This window comes from Herpailurus yagouaroundi, unplaced genomic scaffold (assembly GCF_014898765.1).
Source record: "Herpailurus yagouaroundi ecotype Mexico unplaced genomic scaffold, PumYag 161, whole genome shotgun sequence".
Lineage (NCBI taxonomy): Eukaryota > Metazoa > Chordata > Mammalia > Carnivora > Felidae > Herpailurus > Herpailurus yagouaroundi.
Genome location: NW_024412402.1, coordinates 14,450,734 through 14,470,903, shown reverse-complemented (window position 1 = coordinate 14,470,903; position 20,170 = coordinate 14,450,734). Strand labels below are relative to the sequence as shown.

Genomic DNA, 20,170 nt, shown 5'->3' with positions numbered 1-20,170 from the left:
CTTGAGTCTGAAGACTGTTAGTAGAAATCTATCAATGTTAATTTTGTGATTTTTGTCAGTTACCTTGTAGTTACAGGGGAAGTGTCCTTGCTTGTAGGATATATACATGCAAGTGTTTGGGGTGTGGTAGGCAGCATGTCAACTGACTCTCTCAAATGGTTCAGAAAGAAAAATGCTGTTTTATTTTTACACCTTTCAGTAATTTTATCATTCTTAAAACATTTTTTTGGGGGGCTCCTGTACGGTTCAGTCAGAGGGCATGCACCTCTTAATCTCGAGGTCATGAATTTGAGCCCCACGTTGGGTGAACAGATTACTTAATTTTTCTTTTTTATCAAGAAAAAAAGATCACAGCTGTATCTGGTTCTGTAACAAATTATAAACTCATAATATGAGTGTGTGTGATAGGGTGGGGAGATATTATTTTAGAATTAGTTTATTCAGGTCCAAATAATGAGAAATGTCATAAGTGAATGCTATTCAGCGTTTGCTATATCTTAAATAAACTGATGGGGGGGTGGGGAAGACCTGTCCCTTTCCCATGGTAAAATAAAAGGAGGAAATACAACTTGGACCACAACCACTAGAAAAACATTCAGCTTTTTATTAAATAATTTTTTAAAGCATTAATTAGGTCATAGTAAGTTAAACTCGTTGTTGTTGTTGTTGTTGTTGTTGTTGTTGTTGTTGTTTTGGTACATGTTTTTGTAATGAAATGTCCTGGTGAAAACTTGGCCAGGTCCGCTCTTGTGATTTAGCAAGAAAACCTTCGAAAATCGAATCTTTGGGCCCGCCTTGAACTAAAGCTACATCTTCTTAAAGCCCTTCTTGAAAGTAAGCTCCTAGGATTGGAGGCCTTCTTTAGGTCCTTTCCATCCCAAAGTTTGTATTTGGCGATCAGAAGGAAAGATTTATAAAAAAAAAAAATTAAAAAAAAAAATTTTTTTTTCCAACGTTTATTTATTTTTGGGACAGAGAGAGACAGAGCATGAACGGGCGAGGGGCAGAGAGAGAGGGAGACACAGAATCGGAAACAGGCTCCAGGCTCCGAGCCATCAGCCCAGAGCCCGACGCGGGGCTCGAACTCACGGACCGCGAGATCCTGACCTGGCTGAAGTCAGACGCTTAACCTACTGCGCCACCCAAGCGCCCCCAAAAAATTTTTTTTAAAAGTAGTCTGCTTAAGCCCAGCATCTAAAAACTCCTTTTCCCTTCATGGTAAGATGCTAGCTGGCCCAATCAACCCTGATCTCCAAGACTTAAGAGTCTCCTCCTTCTCTGAAGTAGTGTCAGGCATGATAGGTTTTTGCTCTTCTTTTTTCTTTTCTTTTCCTCTTCTCTTCTCTCTCTCTTTTTTTTTTTGTTTTGTTTTGTTTTTAAACTATGAAGCTTTGTGTCCATGGTCTGGTACTCATTTCACAGCCCTGAATCCAGGGCAGTGTGCCACGGGAGGCTACCATGTTGCATTGCACTCAAAGTATATTGTTTCTTGTGACCCTAATTATGCTCCTTCCCATAGGCTGCTCCACTGTGAGGCAGCTGCACCGAAATCAATATTTGCTGTTGCAAAGAACGTTACACGATGCTCTCTGGTATATGAGCGGGCTCTCCTTTGAATTTCGAACTCCGTGAATCGTCCTTCCGCTTTGTTTTTGCTTCAGAGTACAACCGTGTGATGTAGTTCATGTAGCTCTTCGAGTGGAAAGCTGAAAGAAAAGCAGGTCGAAGATGAACATTCCTTTTGAACAACAGTGCACCCGTTCGTTTGGGACACGTTGACTGCACGTGGTCTTGTTAGGTCCATATGTTAATGTCTTAAACATCAAATCAGAAACCGATGGGTGCATATCCTATAAATGGTCTGAATGCGTTGCCAGAGTCTGATTTTTAAAAAGTCTTACGTAAACAATACGCTAACCAACCTGAAATAAAATATGTAGACATTTCTGCTGTAAAACCCAACAAATAAAAACCCACGTTGCATTTGGCAAATTTTATACTGAAAGTCACAGGGCTTACGGGAAACAGGACCACTCAAAGCCCGTTAACTATACACAGAGGCTGGAGACAGCTCTAGAGGATGCTTTTTAAGTGAGCGAAGACAGTGAAGTTGAAATGTCAGGTCTGAGGGAGCCAAGGGAAGGAGGATGGACGTAGAGGTTGGAGCCCAGGGGGAAGTACCACCTCCCACCTCTGTGGCAAGCCCCTGGGATTGGACCTTTCTGGGGAGGGAGCCCTGAGTGAAAGTACTCATTTTCTTAAGTTGAGTTGCAAAAGGCTTTCTGCTTGTTTAGCAGCTGAGGTCAGGGCATTTTTTTCTCCTGCTAAAAGTTACAATTCAACGCCCACTGTTCTAGTGCCCCTCACTTGGGAAAATTGGCATAGGAAACAATCCAACTTACGCCTCATACTGACGTTATTCTCCTACTTGCGGGTCGAGTACACAGACATTGACGTTATAGAAACACATGCGATACAACAGACTTTCTGCACCTTACACACACTTCCCCTCACACCCCCAGTTCTCACAGTCTGCCCTCTTGTTCCCCTCTCCCAGCCAGTCAGTGATTCTTCCCACTTCACACCCTACTGGGTCAAAGCAGGAAAAGGGCAGAGGTGTTGTGAAAGACTGGCTTCCTACAAAAACCTCAATAAAACCATTAGAAACTAGCAGCAAAGCTCTTCTGCATGTCTTGCAACTCTTGGCAGGGGGAGGAAGTTAATTTGCATGGAGGAAACAAAACGGTTGGAAGGTGTAAGATTCTTTACCGTATTGCTGGTTGCTGTCTACTGGATTTTTGTCAAACACACACACACACACACACACACACACACACACACACACACTCTCTCTCTCCTTTTAGACCCTTCCTTTCACTCTTTGGAAACATATTTTGCTTGGGAAACTGCAATGGAGTGCTCCAAAAGCCCCCAAACATTTCTGCTTGAATCAGTTAAGCCTTGTGTTCATTTATTCAACACACATTTGTCAAACACTCCATTCGCATCAGGCCCTGTGTTAGAATCTGAGGACACACTGAGATCAACCCAGCTGTTCACCACCCAAAGGAGTACTGTGGTGGCTAAATCAACACATCAAAAATGACCAGTTGGTGCGGGAAGTGCTGGACTGTCAAGGTGTCTGTGAGATACCCCTCAGCACAAGAGGGACGTACAGTCTACGGGTGTGTCTGGGTGTGACAGTCAGGACACAGAGATGGCTTCTCAAAGGAACTTAATGGTCTCTACTTTTCATTTTGGAAGATGCACTTATGTGCTACACAAGACAATTTAGGTGATTGACTTTCTAGTGCTAAAAATCAGACTTGGCGTTTCACCCTCCTCCTTCAAGACAACAAATTAATGAAGCTCATTTTTCAAGTTTTAGGTCATGTAGGTGACTCACTTTGGTCCTTTTTCTCTTGGGATGATGTTTCTTCATTATTTGACCTCGATTTGTAACTTTCCAGCGTGTGTTCTGAAATTTCATTCTCTGCAAGAAAAGAAAACTGTGTTGTTAGTTTCTGATGTCACACATCACCTATGTGTAGAAATGTATTTTGAATAAGATGATCCTTCTGTCTACACAATAGTGGATTTACCCCTGCCCGTCCCATACATCATGCCCTCATTCATTTAGAGAATTGTTTTTGTTCTTTGCTATGATTCCTGCAGGCACTGTGCTAGGCAGTGTAAGAGTTGTGGAAATCAAATGACCACAGATTAGAATCAAGTATTGTTCTTTGAGATGGAATGATTCCAGGAGGCCTTAACGAACCATGGGGGTGAAGCATTAACGGGGGGACTTTGCAACTATACGATGACATTTGCCTGTTGCGCAGGTACAGCCGAAAAGCCAGACTTTGTCTCTAGGTCTAATTATGATGAACGTTGGTCCAGCTGAATATATAGAGAGAGTGACATCAAACCGGAAGTTGTACTTTTAAGAGGGTGAGAACCATTCAAAAAGGTAGTGTATTTTGCCTTGGGACATAATGAGTTCTGGAGCCATATGTCGCTAAATGATCCTGGGCCAGCAACGCCGTAATGCAAGTCACATGTGTAATTTTATAAATTTTCTAATGGCCATGTTGAAAAAGCAAAAAGAAGTATGTAAAATGAATAATTATTAACAATTTATATTTTATTTACCTAGTAGATCTAATATGTTATTATTAGAAATGTGTTTGTGTGTGTGTTGAGTTTTCTTTTTTTAACTTTCTTTTAATGTTTGTTTATTTTTGAGAGAGAGAGAGAGACAGAGTGTGAGCAGGCAAGGGGTAGAGAGAAAGGGAGACACAGAATCTGAAGCAGGCTCCAGGCTCCGAGCTGTCAGCACAGAGCCCGACACGGGGCTCAAACTCACGAACTGCCAGATCATGACCTGAGCCAAAGTCGGACGCTTAACCAACTAAGCCACCCACCCAGGTGCCCCCGTGTTGGGTTTTCAAAGTGGGGTGTATATTTTATCCTTGCAGCACATCTTGAAAGCAACTGGCAACATTTTAAGTGCTCAATAGCCATGTTGTGTCTACTCTGTTGGGCAACACAGGTCTAAATAATCACTCAGAATTAAAGAGGGGATATCACCCTGGTACACATTTATAGAAGGAATTGAGTAGATAGTTACTCTGGATAACTTCTGAAGTCCTTCCAGCCCTGATATGTGTTGAATCTATGCATTTCAATAGGCTGAATTATATATATATATTACATGCTGGCTGAATTATACATATATTACATATATACATAATATATATAATAATCTTTATGTAATACTATTATATATGATACTATTATACTATTTTACTATTATATATGATACTTTTATAATATTGTATGAACTATTATAGTATATATAATACTATTATAATAGCATATATAATACTATTATAATGTTTTATATATATATATATATATATTTTTCCCCCCCATTGATAACTTTTAAACCAGAATGCTTAGCAAAAATTACTAACATATTATGGTTGAGGGAGGCTGACTGCATTATTTCAAAGTAAGAACACAACTGGGACACCTGGGTGGCTCAGTCCGTTAAGCATCTGACTTTGGCTCAGGTCATGATCTCGCGGTTCGTGGGTTTCGGGCCCCGCATCGAGCTCTGTGCTGACAGCTCGGGGCCGGAGCCTGCTTCGGATTCCGTGTCTCCCTCTCTCTCTGCCCCTGCCCCTCTTGCGTGCATGCTCCCTCACGCACTCTCTCTTTCTCTCAAAAATAAACAAGCATTAAAAAAAAAATTTTTTTTTTGAAACAAAGTAAGAGCACAACCAAGACAGTATACATTCAACCTTTGATTGACCGTCCCTAGAATATGAACTCCTTGAGAGCAGGGATCTTGTTGACAGAGGTATCCCCAGTGTCTGGAACCGCGCCCTGCGCATGATAGGTACTCCATGAATAGAGTATATGAATGAATGTGTTTTCCGCCTGGCGTCCTTTTGCGAATGGCAGCTTTTATAATTTAATGTCAATCCCCGGAGCTACTCTATTTTCTCTTGGTTATACGCTCTTTGATTAGAGCCCCTGGAGATTGCACATCCTGTGTTTACTACGAAACAGACCATGGTGTATTTGCGTGACAACACTTCCCAAACAGATGGCTGAAGTATCTAACAGAAAAGCTTTAAGTTGGCAGAATTTCCTTTTGGCTGGCCAACCGTTTCTGCATCTTGCAGCCCCCCACCAGCTCCCCCGCCGCTCACCTTTTTTCCATATCACGTGTGCTTTCCGAAGCTTCATTATGAAGAGCTGGACGATGATGAAGAGTATGAAGATGAGAAAGGAGACCAGGGTGAGCAGCAGAATGCCATTTTTCCTCCTTATCACCCCCACATACTGAAGATTTGTTTCTGTAAGGCAAATGAGACGAATTCAGCTCAAGGTCGGTTTGCTTCCGCCCCTGAGGAATTTGCAGGCTGCTTCCCAAATGTCAGATAGGCGGATAGGCCACTCAGACAAAAAGACGGAGGACTTTAACCTGAAGGGAAAGAGATTCATATTATTTATTCTCCAGAGACAAGCCAACAGGCGGACAGACAAACAAGGCCATTCTGTGAGGTGATTGGAAAAACGCTCTTATGTGCCGTAGGTAGTGAAGCTGTGATTTTTCATTTCTAGAGAACGCAGGCAAGAATATTGATTTAGATTAGAGTCGGGGGATTTAAGTGAGCTGTAAGAAATGAGTTTTTTAGCAACGTGTGGTTAAGCAGCAAGAGAGGTTGTTAAGGAGTGTGAAAAGCTATGCAAATGCAGCGAACATTCATGAATGTTGGCTTGGTTAAAGGTAGTCCTCCATGAAGGCATTCGGAGATCAACGAGGTGAGGTCTTGAAGATCTTTCTAAACCTCACACTCGGATTCAGCCGGCTCTGATTTTGCCCAAATGTCCTGCCCCCTCTAACAACAAGCAGTTCAGGAGCACCAGCTACGTGTGGAGCTGCTTGGAGCTCATTAGACACAATCTCTGTGCTTTAGGGCATAGTTCTCTCTCTGTAGAAACAAATTAATAAAACAGAAGTCAGAGTGCGCTTTATGGGAGGTTTGAGGGTCCTGTTCTGCCCCGTAGACTGTGAGAGCCGCAGAGGTCTTGTGAACACAGGTGTGAAGCATGCAGAGGGGTGTTTCGATAATAGAGTCTTAAAAATGATCACAACTCCAGCGAGTCACAAGACTGTGCAGGAGACGATGAGAGTCTGGACCAGAGAGGTGGCAGTGATAGTAGACAAAAATCTGGAAGGGAAGACTCAAAAGTCCTTGGAGACGGACTGATTTTTTATGTGTGTGTGTGTGTGTGTACGTACACACGCAGGAGTGAAGGATGACACCAAGGTGTGGGGCTTGTGTGATGGTTTGGACAAGCTGATTTTATGGGAAAAGATGCTGTTCGGTTTTTAGTGATGTTGAGTTTGAAGAGATGGCAGAAAATCCAGCCATGGGATATGTAGGAGGTGGAATGCAATAGGGATTCATTCTCCAGAGAATGTTCTGGAAGCATAGGTATGGAAACCTTCTGCGTAGTGGCAATAGGAACAATCCTGGGGAGGGGTAAACCCTTTAAGAATTAAGGGAGGAATCAAGAATAGAGAAGTAAAGTCAGAAGTATATCCACATATATGAAGCCAGAGGAGGAAGGGAGGTTAGCTCATGGACACAGAGAAGGACTGATTAGCAAAGAGTGACAGGACCAGGCAGAGTATGTCAGGGAAGCCAGGGAGACCCTAAGTCAAGGAACAAGGGAGGGATTAACCAATAAAAAGGTCAAGGAAAGTAGGGACAGAAAAAGGCCATTGGATTTATTGGTTCAGAGGTTAAAATGTCAAGTGTTTATTCTAAATGCTGTAGGGGACACTTACCAGTGGTTAAGTCAGGATCTTGAGCGGTTTGGTTTTTCTCTTCCTTGTCAATCTCTGTTGTATTAGAATCTTCCACTACTGCAACTAAGTTGAAAGAAGTTAAGACATGATACATACATCTGACTCTCTGTGAATAGCGTGTATATACACATACTAATCCCCAAACAGCAAAGCATCTTTGGGAACCAAATTAAGTAGTCCGACTTAAAAACAAACAAACAAAACAAACAAACAAAACACAAGACTATTTCTGAACTACTGACTTTTCCCAAAAATAGTTGCAAATGGCCAGGCTCATTTTGCCTTATTTTTTAAAGATACATGTTGACCGAACACTGTGCTAAGCCTGAAACTGAGCATTTAGTATGTTTCTCACGGCAGCTCTGAACAGAGGCTTAGAGAAGCTAAGTAAATTGTCACGCAGCAAAGAAGTGACAGAGCCTATCCCAAAATTCAGAATGCACAATTTAAACCGTTCTTTTATGCTTCCCACCTGAACCAGGCCTGTGAGCGAGAAGGTCGTTAGAAAGGTGCAAGATAACAACAGAACACTGAAGGGTGGCATCCCGAGCTTTATGGAAGGATAAGCTAGCAGCCTGGAAAGCAATGATTTTTATGTTGAAAAATAGGCTCCCTTGTCATTCAAACCTGTACTGGCCTCTCCCCCTTAGAAGCAGGGTGCTCTGTGATGGTTTTGCCAGGTGAGAGAAGTCATAGAAATAAGAGATCTCTTCTTCTGATTTTGTTGCTCGTCCTGCCTATTCCCACCTCCCCGCCTCCCCCTCCCAACCTAGTCTCTTGCTTTTTTAGCCCATTGCACAGCGCCACTGTGTGGATCCCACGGGGAAGGAGACCACCCATTCTACTGAAAATGGCTATTATTAACTGTAATACAATCATAGGAATTGGAAGCTGAAAGGAAATTTAGAAACCATATTAAATCTTCGGTTCTATATGAAAAAGCAGAGCAGAAAATTGGGTTGTTTAGTAACTCCGTAAGCCAATTTAAAGACAAGTCGATTCTAAACACGTTTAAAAAAATTGGATTATTAAAGCAAGTGATGTGACCGCTCCACTTCAGGTTATTTTCAATTTCCATCGCCCTTCAAAAAACCGTATGGTACATATTGCTTCTATCGGTGTTTAGAAACCCCAAACATTGACTTTTTAAATATTATTCCAGATAAAAGTTGTAGAAAAATACAATCTGATACTCAACCATGAACATACATGCTAATGATACGAAAACATTTATCCCATCAAATGAAATTATTAGAGACACACTATTTGAAATAGGAAGAGGACACGTAGGAATTTCTGCCCTTTCTGGCTGAGGCTGTTTTGCTCAAAACATCATAACAAATGAATGTATTCATACACGTATATATTCGCACTGCGTTTTCGGAGTACCTCCTAGTGCCAGATACTACGCTAGTAAAATACAAAGATAAACACGTGATTATTCCCCACAGTTAACCCCCCAATGGGTTCACTGTCTAAAAAGTTGGTTATAATTCATTCAGGCTTTTTAAATTCTGCGTTTAGGGTTCAATCCTGTCATCAAAAACTATCCGAGTTCTTGACAACCAAGTAACTGAGGTGTTTTCAAAGGTGATTTTGTTCTTCTGTGACTAAGAGCAGCAAATCTCCAGATCCTGTTTCTTTGCCCTTTGCTGAAATCAAGTCTTTATTTTGTGTTTAGTCTGTTCTGGATGAGAAAACAATGAAACGAGTCTCTCCGTAAATGAATACAACCTTGCCCTTTACCATAGAGGAAATTCAAAGGTCACTATTGTGTGTGTGTGTGTGTGTGTGTGTGTGTGTGTGTGTGTGTGTGTGTGTGTGTATCAAGCAACATAGCACTGAATTTACAAGGCATTAGTGGCCCTGAAGCCCCCCCGCCCCCAACTAAGGGAACATTCTACCACAAAGCTGGAACCAGCAGAGGGGGTCCTGCATAGTCTTATTAAAATTTTTTAAAAATCTGAAAATTGAGAATTGGAAAAGTGACCTTCCCGAGGAGGCATGATGTTTTTTTTTTTTTTTTTTTTTTTGGTCTTAAGTTTTAATGGGTTGACACTTACCAGTGCTAGTGGGCTGCTGAGGGTCTGCAGACGATGGAGAGTTTTTCTCCAGGGCATCTGAAGCTGTCTCTCGATCAGTAACTAGGAAAGGGGAAAAACAGAATTCTGCAACCACGGAGAGCAGTTTTACCCACATTGTGCTCAGTACAGTAGGTTGGAGAATGTATTTGGCTGCTACCTGCTCGTGGAGGTTTTTGCAGAAACCTCAGCGCTACGTATTCTGCAGCTCTTGCTCTGGTCTTTGAATCTGTATCCTGCTGGCTGCCCATCTGCTAAGCTGCCTGGCTTAGAAGTGCAGCGTGCTGGACTTGGAGTGCTACATTTGGCAATAATAGGCAGAGGGTGTTCGCTGTCTTTCTCTCTCGGTTTCCATCTACCTGCCTGCCCCTCTGTCTGTCTGTCTATGCATTCACCTATCTCCCTCCTTATTTATTAGTTAGGTGGCCTTGGAGTCAGTCACGGAGTGGGTCGAATTCCAATGCTGTTGACTTGGCTTGTGCTGAGGGAGTTTGAGCAAGATGCCTAATCTCCTGAACGCTCAATTTTTTCTTACCTGTAAAATGGAAATGCTAAGCTTTGCCCTTGGGAGGTTTTTTTGTGTGTACGTGAGAATTAATGAGTTCATTCACACAACACGTTCAGCCCAACGCTTCGCTGTTTATAAAACATAATGCTTACAGTATAACATAAAACAATGTATAGGGATGTCTCCAGACATTCAGTGTAGCGCGGATTTGACCCCTGAGCAGTCCTGCAACCAGTGGGTGTATAGGAAAGGTGCCTGAAATTTTATAAATAGGGATACGTGACGGGTAGGTAATGTCTTTTTGGAATCTGTGAGTGCTTCTCAGCTTTTTATTTAATGGCTTTGAACGTTTCTTTTCTTAAACATGTAAAACTTTTGGAAACGATACAAATGCCAGAGTTGCATGCGAGAGCTCTGAGAAGAGGAAGAACCACCACTAAGGAAACAATAGAGAAATAGTAATTTAGACTGTCAGGCTAAGATGAACTCTGTGACCACAAAGATGTCAGGGAACATTGAAAAGACAGCTGCTAGCAATGAAAGGAGAGAAAAAGCTTGAGAGCTAGTAGGACGGAAATCCTGGAGGCAAATTATAAGACGAGTATATGGGAAATATTGGGGGCACATAGAAAAATTATCAAGAATGATCAAGATCTTCTGGAATACTGTATGTGATACTGTGTGGATTCAGATAATTATATATTTTTGTACAGAACAGGAGATATACACGCACCCATGAGTTTGTGTTTACTTTGATTTGTTCTCCCAGTCAACAAGCTGGTGAGTAGATTCAGTTAGACCAAATGTTATTTTGATTAAATGGGTACTGGTGCTTTATGATTTCTGTCCCTGCTTGGTTAGAATGTTATAGACTTGTGCTATTCAATACAGCACACACGGGCTACACTATTTAAGTTTAAATTAATAAAAGTTAATATTAAAAATTTACTGAGTTGCACCGGCCACATTTCCGTTTTGAACTTTCAAATGTTCAAAATATATTGATATATTGATATTTTCCAAATGACCAAGGCATGATGCTGCAAATCATGCCTGGCTAAAAGATTTATCCAAAGTGCAAATCTGTTCAAAGAATTTTAATGTAACAAGAGCATGAAAAGTTCATTGATAGGGTTCCAGAGTCCACATAGCAATTAACCTTTAAGAAGTCACCTCTTGTTGAGTTTTAGTATAGTACCAAAGAAGAATATCCACAATTATCTGAAAAGTTATTAATATCATCTTCCCTTTCCCAACTACGTATTTGTGGGAGGCTGTATTTTTGTATATATTTCAAGCAAAACAACATATCGCAAGAGAATAAATGCTGAAATTATGAGAACCTAATTCTATGAAACCAGATACCAAAGAGATTTTCAAGATGAGAAACAATGCCATTTTCCTCGCTAACATTTTGGCGTTGCAAAATACAGGTTTTTTGTTTGTTTTTTTTTATACAAGTGTGTCATTTCTATGTATATGTAGTGGATTCATTTTTTAAATAAGTCAACTTTTTTTAGTTTTAATTTCTAATGCGTAAGTATGGACAGGTACGATTCACGTAAGTAAAAATTCTTTGGGGTCCTCAAATAGTTGTAGGAGTGTCGAGGGTTCCTGCAATCGGTGAGTGTGAGAACTGTCGCTCAAGTTTTTTGTTTTTATCTCACCTCCAGATAAGTAACAGGAAATCAAGATTCCTCATTGGGAATACTAAAAAGATGAAGTAAATCATTGTGAAGGTGGCCTGATCTATTCCTGTCCTGTTTCCCTTCTCCAAGCATTGCGTTGTGAGTTTTTCAAAGGAAGACGTTACTCATTCCAGTACCTGCCCCCCTCCAGATATGGTGCTTGCCTGATGTTCATTTTCTCAAGTCCTACGATGCAGTGTGGGGATGAAGGGGGTCGGAATCCTTACTTGTAAAATTATTTTATCAAAAAATGTTTTTTTTAATGTTTATTTATTTTTGAGAGAGAGAGAGAGAGCACAAGCAGGAAAGGGGCAGAGAGAGAGAGGGAGACACAGAATCCAAAGCAGACTCCAGGCTCTGAACTGTCAGCACAGAGCCTGACGCAGGACTCGAACACACAGATTGCAAGATCGTGACCTGAGCTGAAGTCCGAGGCTTAACGGACTGAGCCACCCAGACGTCCCCTTGTAAGTGTGTTTTAAAGCATTCACACTAATCCACCTTGTAAAACTCATGGGATGAACAAAATGGGTGTAGGATCTGTACGTCCATGCAGTAGCTTGCCACAGGGGAAAGTCATAAACACATGGAAGCCACCAACAGCTGATACTGGAAGTACTCTTTGAATACTTAATGAAGATCTGGCAGTGGGGGCTAAACAGTCGACCGTTAGGTCATAAATAAAAGTCAAGTCGTATCCCATTACTGTTAGAAGCATTGGATGGCTAGGATTTTGAGTCGTAGAGAACTACGGCCATAATGGAAGAGAAAGAAACTGTGATTTCCCCTCAAGAGTAAAGTTTTGTAGGTGGCCCGAACAATAGCTGAAGAAGTCAACATAGATTTTTTTTCGACCTGGTTGGTTCTCTTATTTAAGACTCTGAATGTCTTTCTGATGCAGCCCCCCCCCCCCCCCCCCCCCCCCCCCCCGCGCATGCGCTGTGCTCCACTGACGGCAGAGGCTGGAGGGGGAGGAGTCATCAGGAGGTAGGAATGTTTGCGTCAGATTATAGTACCCAGCTGTGTCTGCGGGGGCTTAAGTCTTCTAAATGCAACTTCCTCAAGACTTGCTACTTTTGGTTTGACGAGAAAGTGACTGGTGGAAAGCCTGTGGTAGTGAGGGGGGGACCTGTCAGCCACAGCAGCGGCAGCCCCCACGGGGCAGCATGCAGTTTCCCCACCATGGTGTTCTCCTTCGCCAGCGCCTTTCATTAGCAGTAATTTCCCAAAGAGCTTTTTCAGCAAACGTGTCCTCATCTAACAGCTTCCTCCTTCCCTAGTGTGAGTGGATCCTTGTACTTCAGAAATTCTTCTGACACTGAGAGGTACTTTATACAATAACGAAGGTCAGAGTCTTGTGATTTATGCTACCTCTTACTAGATACTTCTTGACTTAAAAATTTTCTAGAGTTTTGAAATCACTTTTTTTTTTTTTTTTTTTTTTTGCATTTGATGAAGGAATGCATTTTTCCACTAGAAAAATGGAGGCGACTCCTCTTCACAGTTACGATGTGACGTTTCGTTTGTTATCTGTTCTGCTCGGAATGTTAACCTGGTTAAACTAAAATCCGCAGAACGGTCATAACAAAAGAAATCTAAAGAGTAACCATGACTTAGTTTGACTGTGTGAGTGTTTTATATTAACGTAAAATGATATGGACAAGTTTAGATTTATTTCAACGGCAATTATCTCCTTTTGGGTATGATTCAGATAACCTCTTCAAAATCATGAGTGCAATCAAACGATTCAAGGCCAAGTTATGTCAGCGGTTATTATCAAAAAGCAGGCATGATGCTGTTTGCATATGGCGCTCTGCTAGGCTTTGTGCACAACTGGGGTTCCCAACGTTGGGACGGTCGCATTCTGACGCCCAGCTGGAGAAATTTCAATCATTAAAGGAATCTGTTGTTAAGGAGAGCTTTGTTGACTGCAATCTCACTCTGAAGGACTTTTCCCATTCCGTTTAATTTTGTTCAATAGTGTACTATGAAGGTAAATTGAAAATGATTAAAAGCAATCATTCATCCCTCTTACCCATATCTTCAAATCGGAATGGTGCCACCAGTTTTCTTCCTTGTAGACCTTTGTGTCGGATAATGCAGTCCACTGTTGAGTTTTTGCTGTACGTGTGGGCTCTGAGGATGCTGCTGCTGTTACATTTCTTCCCATCGGTTTCAAATTCATGGTGGGTTTCACCTATGGAGCGAGTTAAAGAGGTGTTTGAAGTTGTGGCTACTTAATACCATTGGGTGGTTTGGTTCCCTCAGAGACCAATGGCCTTGACCTCTTGGCAAAGCTGTTAGACTTCTAACCTCATTCTGACTTCAGCCAACTCCCTTGTACCTACGTGGCCCTAGTCACAGAGGGGAGCAGGTGAATAACAATGAATAGGTTTCTGTAAACCCACCACTACTGGGGGAAAAAAAATCCAAAGCTTATCGTGGTTACAACAAGGGCAGCCCGATGTTGTCAAACACAAAGACCCACGACTTTACTCAGTTTGGACGAATAAGGCAAATTAATGGAGAGGTCTTGGAATGATGTAGAATTGGCATTGGAATGAATCTCTCTATGATTAAGTAAAATTGAATGTAACCTGTGTTACAACGTACACAAACCGTAAACAGGTCCCAATTGTGACAGTTTGTTATCCTGCTTAGTCAATTGAACGCTGCTTCAGTCTAATCAAAGCTCAGATTCTTTGGTACCATATGATATTTTTATCGGTCACTGAGGGTACTGCACTTTATAAGTGTTCCAATATACAAGCATTGTGGTAAATGTATTTTCAATTTTGTGTCTGCTAAACAAGTCATGCTGAGGTAATAGCTGTTTTCCTGTTTTATGAAATTTTGTTGAATTTTAAGAAGCCATAATAAAGACTCTATTTTAGGTTTCTACTTTGTTTTAAGCACAAACAGGCAATCATATTATTTGTGGTAGGTTTTCAAGATGAAGGCATAGTATCGATTGGTTATAAAGATAATTTGGAAAAGAACTGATGGATTAATGAATGTTGTTTTCTGGCACTTGGTGCCACCAGAGGGCGCCAGAGGATTTAAAACTTCCTTGGAAATGTAAGTAGGAAGGAAAACAAAGGAGGAAAGAACCATCTCCCCTACTTACCATAGAGCTCTATGTCGTTCCCTAAAATCCAAGTTATCTGCGGAGGGGGCTTACTTCTCACGGTGGAGCATTTAAGCGTAACATGTTCTTTTCCATTTTGCATTCTGGTAACTGAAGCTTCCAGGATTGGTGTGGAAGGAGTTGCTGGAAGAAAATTGTTTTTTTTTTCATGCTTAATTAGCTGGTCTACGTATCCCAGTAAAGCACGGAGTCTGATCATCTGTAGGGATGATTGTAGCGTATGGTCTCAATAATGGGATTTTTTTTTTTTTTTTGCTCGAACTTTTCCAGAATACTGTTAAAGGGCTTTTATGTACTTGTAACGCTACCTTGGCTGTAGTCACATTGTTTGTTACCCAGTGTATGATTAGTCCCTGAAAATCCCCAGTGTTTCAACAGCAATTTTTGCCTTTGACAAATGACTGTATTTGATTAGTGACATGAAAGGAGTTGGTTTATGGCTGTTTCCGTTCTAAACTTTCACGAGTGTATGATTCACGCCCAGGTAAGTTAGTTCCGTCCCCTCCTTACATCAAAAGGTGCATTTCTTTCTTTCTTTTTTTTTTTTTTTTATTTTTTTTAACACTTATTTATTTTTGAGACAGAGAGAGACAGAGCATGAACGGGGCAGGGTCAGAGAGAGGGAGACACAGAATCTGAAATAGGCTCCAGGCTCTGAGCAGTCAGCACAGAGCCCGACGCGGGGCTCGAACTCACGGACCGCGAGATCGTGACCTGAGCTGAAGTCGGCCGCTTAACCGACTGAGCCACCCAGGCACCCCAAAAGGTGCATTTCTTTTATAAAGGACCCATTTGTCCTTTTTCTTCCTACTCCTGTCTTGGGAATGGAATTCACCCTTGAACAGTGTGGGCATTAGGGGTACTGACACCTCCCTCAACCAATGCGCAGTCAAAAACTTCTGTATAACTTTTGACTCCCCCCAAACTTAACTAAAAGCCTGCTGTTGATGGGGAGCCTTACTGATAACATGAACGACTGGTTAGCACGTTTTTGTATGTTCTATGCATTTTATAGTGTATTCTTACAGTAAAATAAGCTGGAGAAAAGAAACTGTGAAGAAAATCATAAGGAAGAGAAAATACATTTATAGGACTGGACTGTATTTATTGACAAAAATCCACGCGTAAGTGGACCGGCACAATTCAAGCCTGTGTGGTTCAAGGGGCAAGTGTGATTTTTAGTTAGGCTAACATCTTCCTCTTTCCCGTTCTACTTCACACTTTGGTCCAGAACCCTACTCTTTCGCATTTATTTGCTGATTTGTCTGCTATCGAAACATGGTAAAGTCAGCCCCAAGCGTGCAGCATTGGATGCCGGCAGTACACATATGAAAAAATTAGCTATTTGAGGAGCTCATAGTCCGGTGATAGACTCAGCCCCTAAACTGTCAGTTGAAAGATCATGTATTAAGTGCAGCGAGAGAGGTACGTGTGGAGAGTTCTAAGACCCCAGAAGAGCACACAAGCAGCGTGAGCCAGAGTGCCACGAGGGGTGGCCAGTAAGGTGGGTGAGTCACATTGGTTCTTAAAACCCGAAGGGAGCCATTCCTTCCCAGATACTTCGTTACCCTGCAGGCACCACGCTGTATTAATTCAACCGAAGTCTAAGAAATCCGCTTGTGGGATATGTGGAATTATGCCACTTAGAGATCGACAGAAAGCAGTGTTTCGAATTGATCTGTTCCATCACAAAAATCGGAAGAGTAAAGACAGTAAGACTCAGGCTGAACACAGCTGACCGTCCACAGAACTGGGCAGGTCCCCGGCGATCTGGACGCTGTTACTTCCTATCCTCGTCTCCCAACCCACCTCTCACTGGCAGACAGGGACTGGTTTGGGCAGAGGATGTGAGCCGTTGCCCAGTGCAGTCACCTCTGAATTCATCCCATCTTAGGCTATGCAGTCGTAAGGTTCTACTTTTTTTTTTTTTTTTTTTTTTTTTTTTACACACTGCTTTGCCTGTCTAAACTAGCGTGCCAACTCCTGGCGGGCACGGATTGTGTCTAATCCCTTGTTGATTCCCAGGAGCTTAGTACAGTGCCTGGCACACAGTCGTGGCTCATCAAATATTAATTCTCCTTCCTTTTAATTTCCCCAGAGAGGAAACTTCGCTGATGCCAGAGACACGTTTCACAAAGTCACATTTTAATCTAGAGCTCGCCGGTCAACATGTTCCTTTCTGCTTCCTTTCGACAAAGGATGGCAGAGGTCCCCTAGGAAATGCCTTGCTACAGGCGCTGTTTCTAAACTCAGATGTTAAGCGTAAGCATGATGTGTCCTGTTCAGAGGCCCGTCGCTCCCCTGCTGGGTGTGCTGGCTGTCAACCACCTACCTGTCACGATCACTTTTACTTCCTTTGTTCTCACGGAGCTGCCGTATCGTAAACACTTGTACACGCCTTCATCTTGCTGGCTGACATTAAGCACGCGGATGGAGAGCTGATGGGCGGAGTGATGCAGAAGCTGGTATTTGGGATTTTTTAAAGCTGGACAAGAAGGCAAAGGAACTGTTAGGAAGCAAACTAGCAGATGAATACAGACTCTCTGCCCATTGGTTCTTCACAGGAATGGCTTTTGAATTTCACACGTGGACGGAGCAAATGTCACATCTTTGATTGAGCTGCCTTCCACATTTCTGGTGTTACCAGCTGGATGCCTCTCAAAAGCTCCACGTTCGTTTAGGAAACAAAATATCTTGCTACTGGGATCCGTGAGATAAACCGGTCGCTTTATTTGCAGGTGTATGAAATTAACTGACATTAACCCTGTGCTGGTGAAGGGTTCAGGCTGCAGGAGGATGACATCCCCCCTTCCCCCCCCCTTTTTTTTACATTATGAAAAATGCCCCATTGTAGTTACCTCCTTGAAATCTGATTGATTTGAGGCTGTCTTGTCACAAAGGATGTGAAGAATGGAAGATCAGTGCATGGCTAGTCATTAGGCCAGTTGGCTGCTTTTTCTTTTTATGTTTTTTAAGGGCTTTTTTTTTTTTAAATTTTTTTTTTTAACGTTTATTTATTTTTGAGAGAGAGAGAGACAGAGCATGAACGGGGGAGGAGCAGAGAGAGAGGGAGACACAGAATCAGAAGCAGGCTCCAGGCTCTGAGCCATCAGCCCAGAGCCCGACGCGGGGCTCAAACTCACGGACCGTGAGATCGTGACCCGAGCTGAAGTCGGATGCTTAACCGACTGAGCCACCCAGGCGCCCCATTAAGGGCTTTATTTTTGAGTAATCTCTACACACAACGTGGGGCTCGAGCTCATAACCCGGGATCGAGAGTTGCATGCTCTATCAACTGAGCCAGCCAGGCGCCCCTTTTGTTTTTAATTTTTTAGAGGTTGGTTATTATTTGAAGTTTCCTAAAGATTTTAGCAAGTGGTTTTTGTTTTTATTTTTGTTCTGTTTGGTTTGATTCTATATTGACCTGGGATGTCTATCTCAGGCCGTAGGTCCCTTAGCAAATCAGAGGCTCCTGAAATGAGTGGTTTTCTCTTCCTTCCCTTCCTTCCCCTCCTTCTCCACCGCCGCCCCCCCCCCCACCCTCCCGGGGCTTTCTTTCTAGATTTGTAACACAAACAAACCTAAAATAGTTGTGCTTTGAATGGCTGCCCAAGGAAGGTTGTCTCTCATCTGAAATAATGGTTGTAGGTCCTGGGACACTGCTGTTACCCGGGCTAGAACCCCTGAATTCTCAGCCTCAGCACTGTTGACTTTTGAGTCCATAATTCCTTGTTGTGGGGGCCCTCCTGTACATTATAAGGTGTTTAGCAACAACCCGGGCCTTTCTACTCACTAGATGCCAGTGCCCCTGCCTGTCCCCAATTACAACAACCAGAATTCTTTCCAGACATTGCCCTATGTCCCCTGGAAGGCAAGAATGACCCCCAGTTGAGCATCACCGAGTTCAGTCAAGGTACTCTGCTAGAAACTGGGGAGTGCCCATCTTATCCTGGTTTGCCAAAAACCAAGCCAAAACCAGAGAAAGCGTGATTTAACGGCAATTATCTCTACCCAAAGTTTTTCTCTCAAAACTTTTAACAACCAATATCTACTTTATTGGAATCTAGTATTGATAGTTGATTTAGTTTGAAATATGTGGTTATTTTACATTGAACATAGCAATATTTAAAGATTTTTTTTAATGTTTATTTTTGAGAGAGAGAGAGAGAGAGAGGGAGAGAGACCGCATGAGTGGGGGAGGGGCGGAGAGAGAGGGAGACACAGAATCCGAAGCAGGCTCCAGGCTCTGAGCTGCCAGCACAGAGCCCGACACGGGGCTCAAACTCCCGTGAGGTCATGATCTGAGCCAAAGTCCGATGCTTAACCAACTGAGCCACGCAGGCGCCCCGAACACAGCGATATTTAAAAAATGTTTCATAGCTACAGAGAAGAATAGCATGGCCCCTGTGCAAGGATGACCTGCAAATTCGTGAAGCATTCCATATTTTTCTGGGTGTTGTGTGGAAACCAATTTGACAATAAATTTCATATTTAAAAAAAAAATTAAAAAAATGTTTCATAGCATATTAAGTTTTTAGGGGCTCTGCTTTTACAAGGCAGAATGCAATTTGCTGTTTTGGAGACTTTTCCAAGTATTTGGCAGCTGAGAATATTAAATGGAGACATGCAATTGTCTCATTATCTAGGGGAGGGTTTAGTAAAATTCTGCCCAAAGAGATGAACTAAATAGACTTTTAAGAACACCTTTCCTTGGGGCACCTGGGTGGCTCGGTTTGTGAAGCATCTGACTCTTGATTTCAGCTCAAGTCATGATCTCACAGTCGGCGAGTTCGAGCCCCAAGTGGGGCTCTGCGCTGACAGTGTGGAGCCTGCTTGGGATTCTCTCTCTCCCTCTCTCTCTCTCTCTGCCCCTCCCCTGCTTGCTGGCTTTCTCTCTCTCTCTCTCTCTCTCTCCCTCTCTCTCAAAATGAAAAAATATACGTAAAAAAATCCCTTTCCTTAAGAAAAAACAACATTGTGACTGTGCGGTGATGGATGTTAATTAGATTTACTGTGGCAATTGCTCTGAAATACATACATAATACTAGATCATTGTACACATCAATACAGGGTGACATGTCCACTATATCTCAATAAAACTGGGCGGGGGAGGGGGTTGCGGGGAAGAATCCCCTTCCATCTCAGGCATCCAGGGCTCATTGTGTGCTTGTGAAAAGGAGGAATGACTGTCCTCCTTTCCAAAGCGGCATGTCCTGTCAGTTGCTCGGCGACCTTGCTTTTGTGCTGAGGCCAGCAGAAGAGGAGATATTGGGAAGGGAGTTTTGTGATGTGACTTTGAGCTGCTCAGATGGAAAACGAAGCAGCTGGCTCCAGACGGGGGGGACGGGGGGGGGG

At 42.5% G+C, this 20,170-nt stretch overlaps 1 protein-coding gene and 1 non-coding gene across 2 annotated transcripts in view; one reads left to right on the top strand and one right to left on the bottom strand.

Moving 5' to 3' along the window:
• Positions 1 to 1,169: 1,169 nt before the first annotated feature.
• The window catches only part of CRTAM (cytotoxic and regulatory T cell molecule), a 27,501-nt gene continuing 8,500 nt past the window's right edge, over positions 1,170 to 20,170 (bottom strand). The window contains exons 3-10 of the mRNA XM_040483344.1: positions 17,148 to 17,300; positions 14,795 to 14,938; positions 13,703 to 13,864; positions 9,454 to 9,534; positions 7,370 to 7,453; positions 5,721 to 5,867; positions 3,407 to 3,493; positions 1,170 to 1,706 (exon numbers count right to left, since the gene is read on the bottom strand). Coding sequence (XP_040339278.1) covers positions 1,576 to 1,706; positions 3,407 to 3,493; positions 5,721 to 5,867; positions 7,370 to 7,453; positions 9,454 to 9,534; positions 13,703 to 13,864; positions 14,795 to 14,938; positions 17,148 to 17,300 — 989 coding nt within the window. The 3' untranslated portion in view covers positions 1,170 to 1,575. The remainder of the gene's footprint in view (positions 1,707 to 3,406; positions 3,494 to 5,720; positions 5,868 to 7,369; positions 7,454 to 9,453; positions 9,535 to 13,702; positions 13,865 to 14,794; positions 14,939 to 17,147; positions 17,301 to 20,170) is intronic.
• Positions 19,156 to 19,264, top strand: LOC121035691 (U6 spliceosomal RNA). Its single transcript, XR_005793029.1, has one exon. It is a non-coding gene; the product is annotated as a U6 spliceosomal RNA (small nuclear RNA).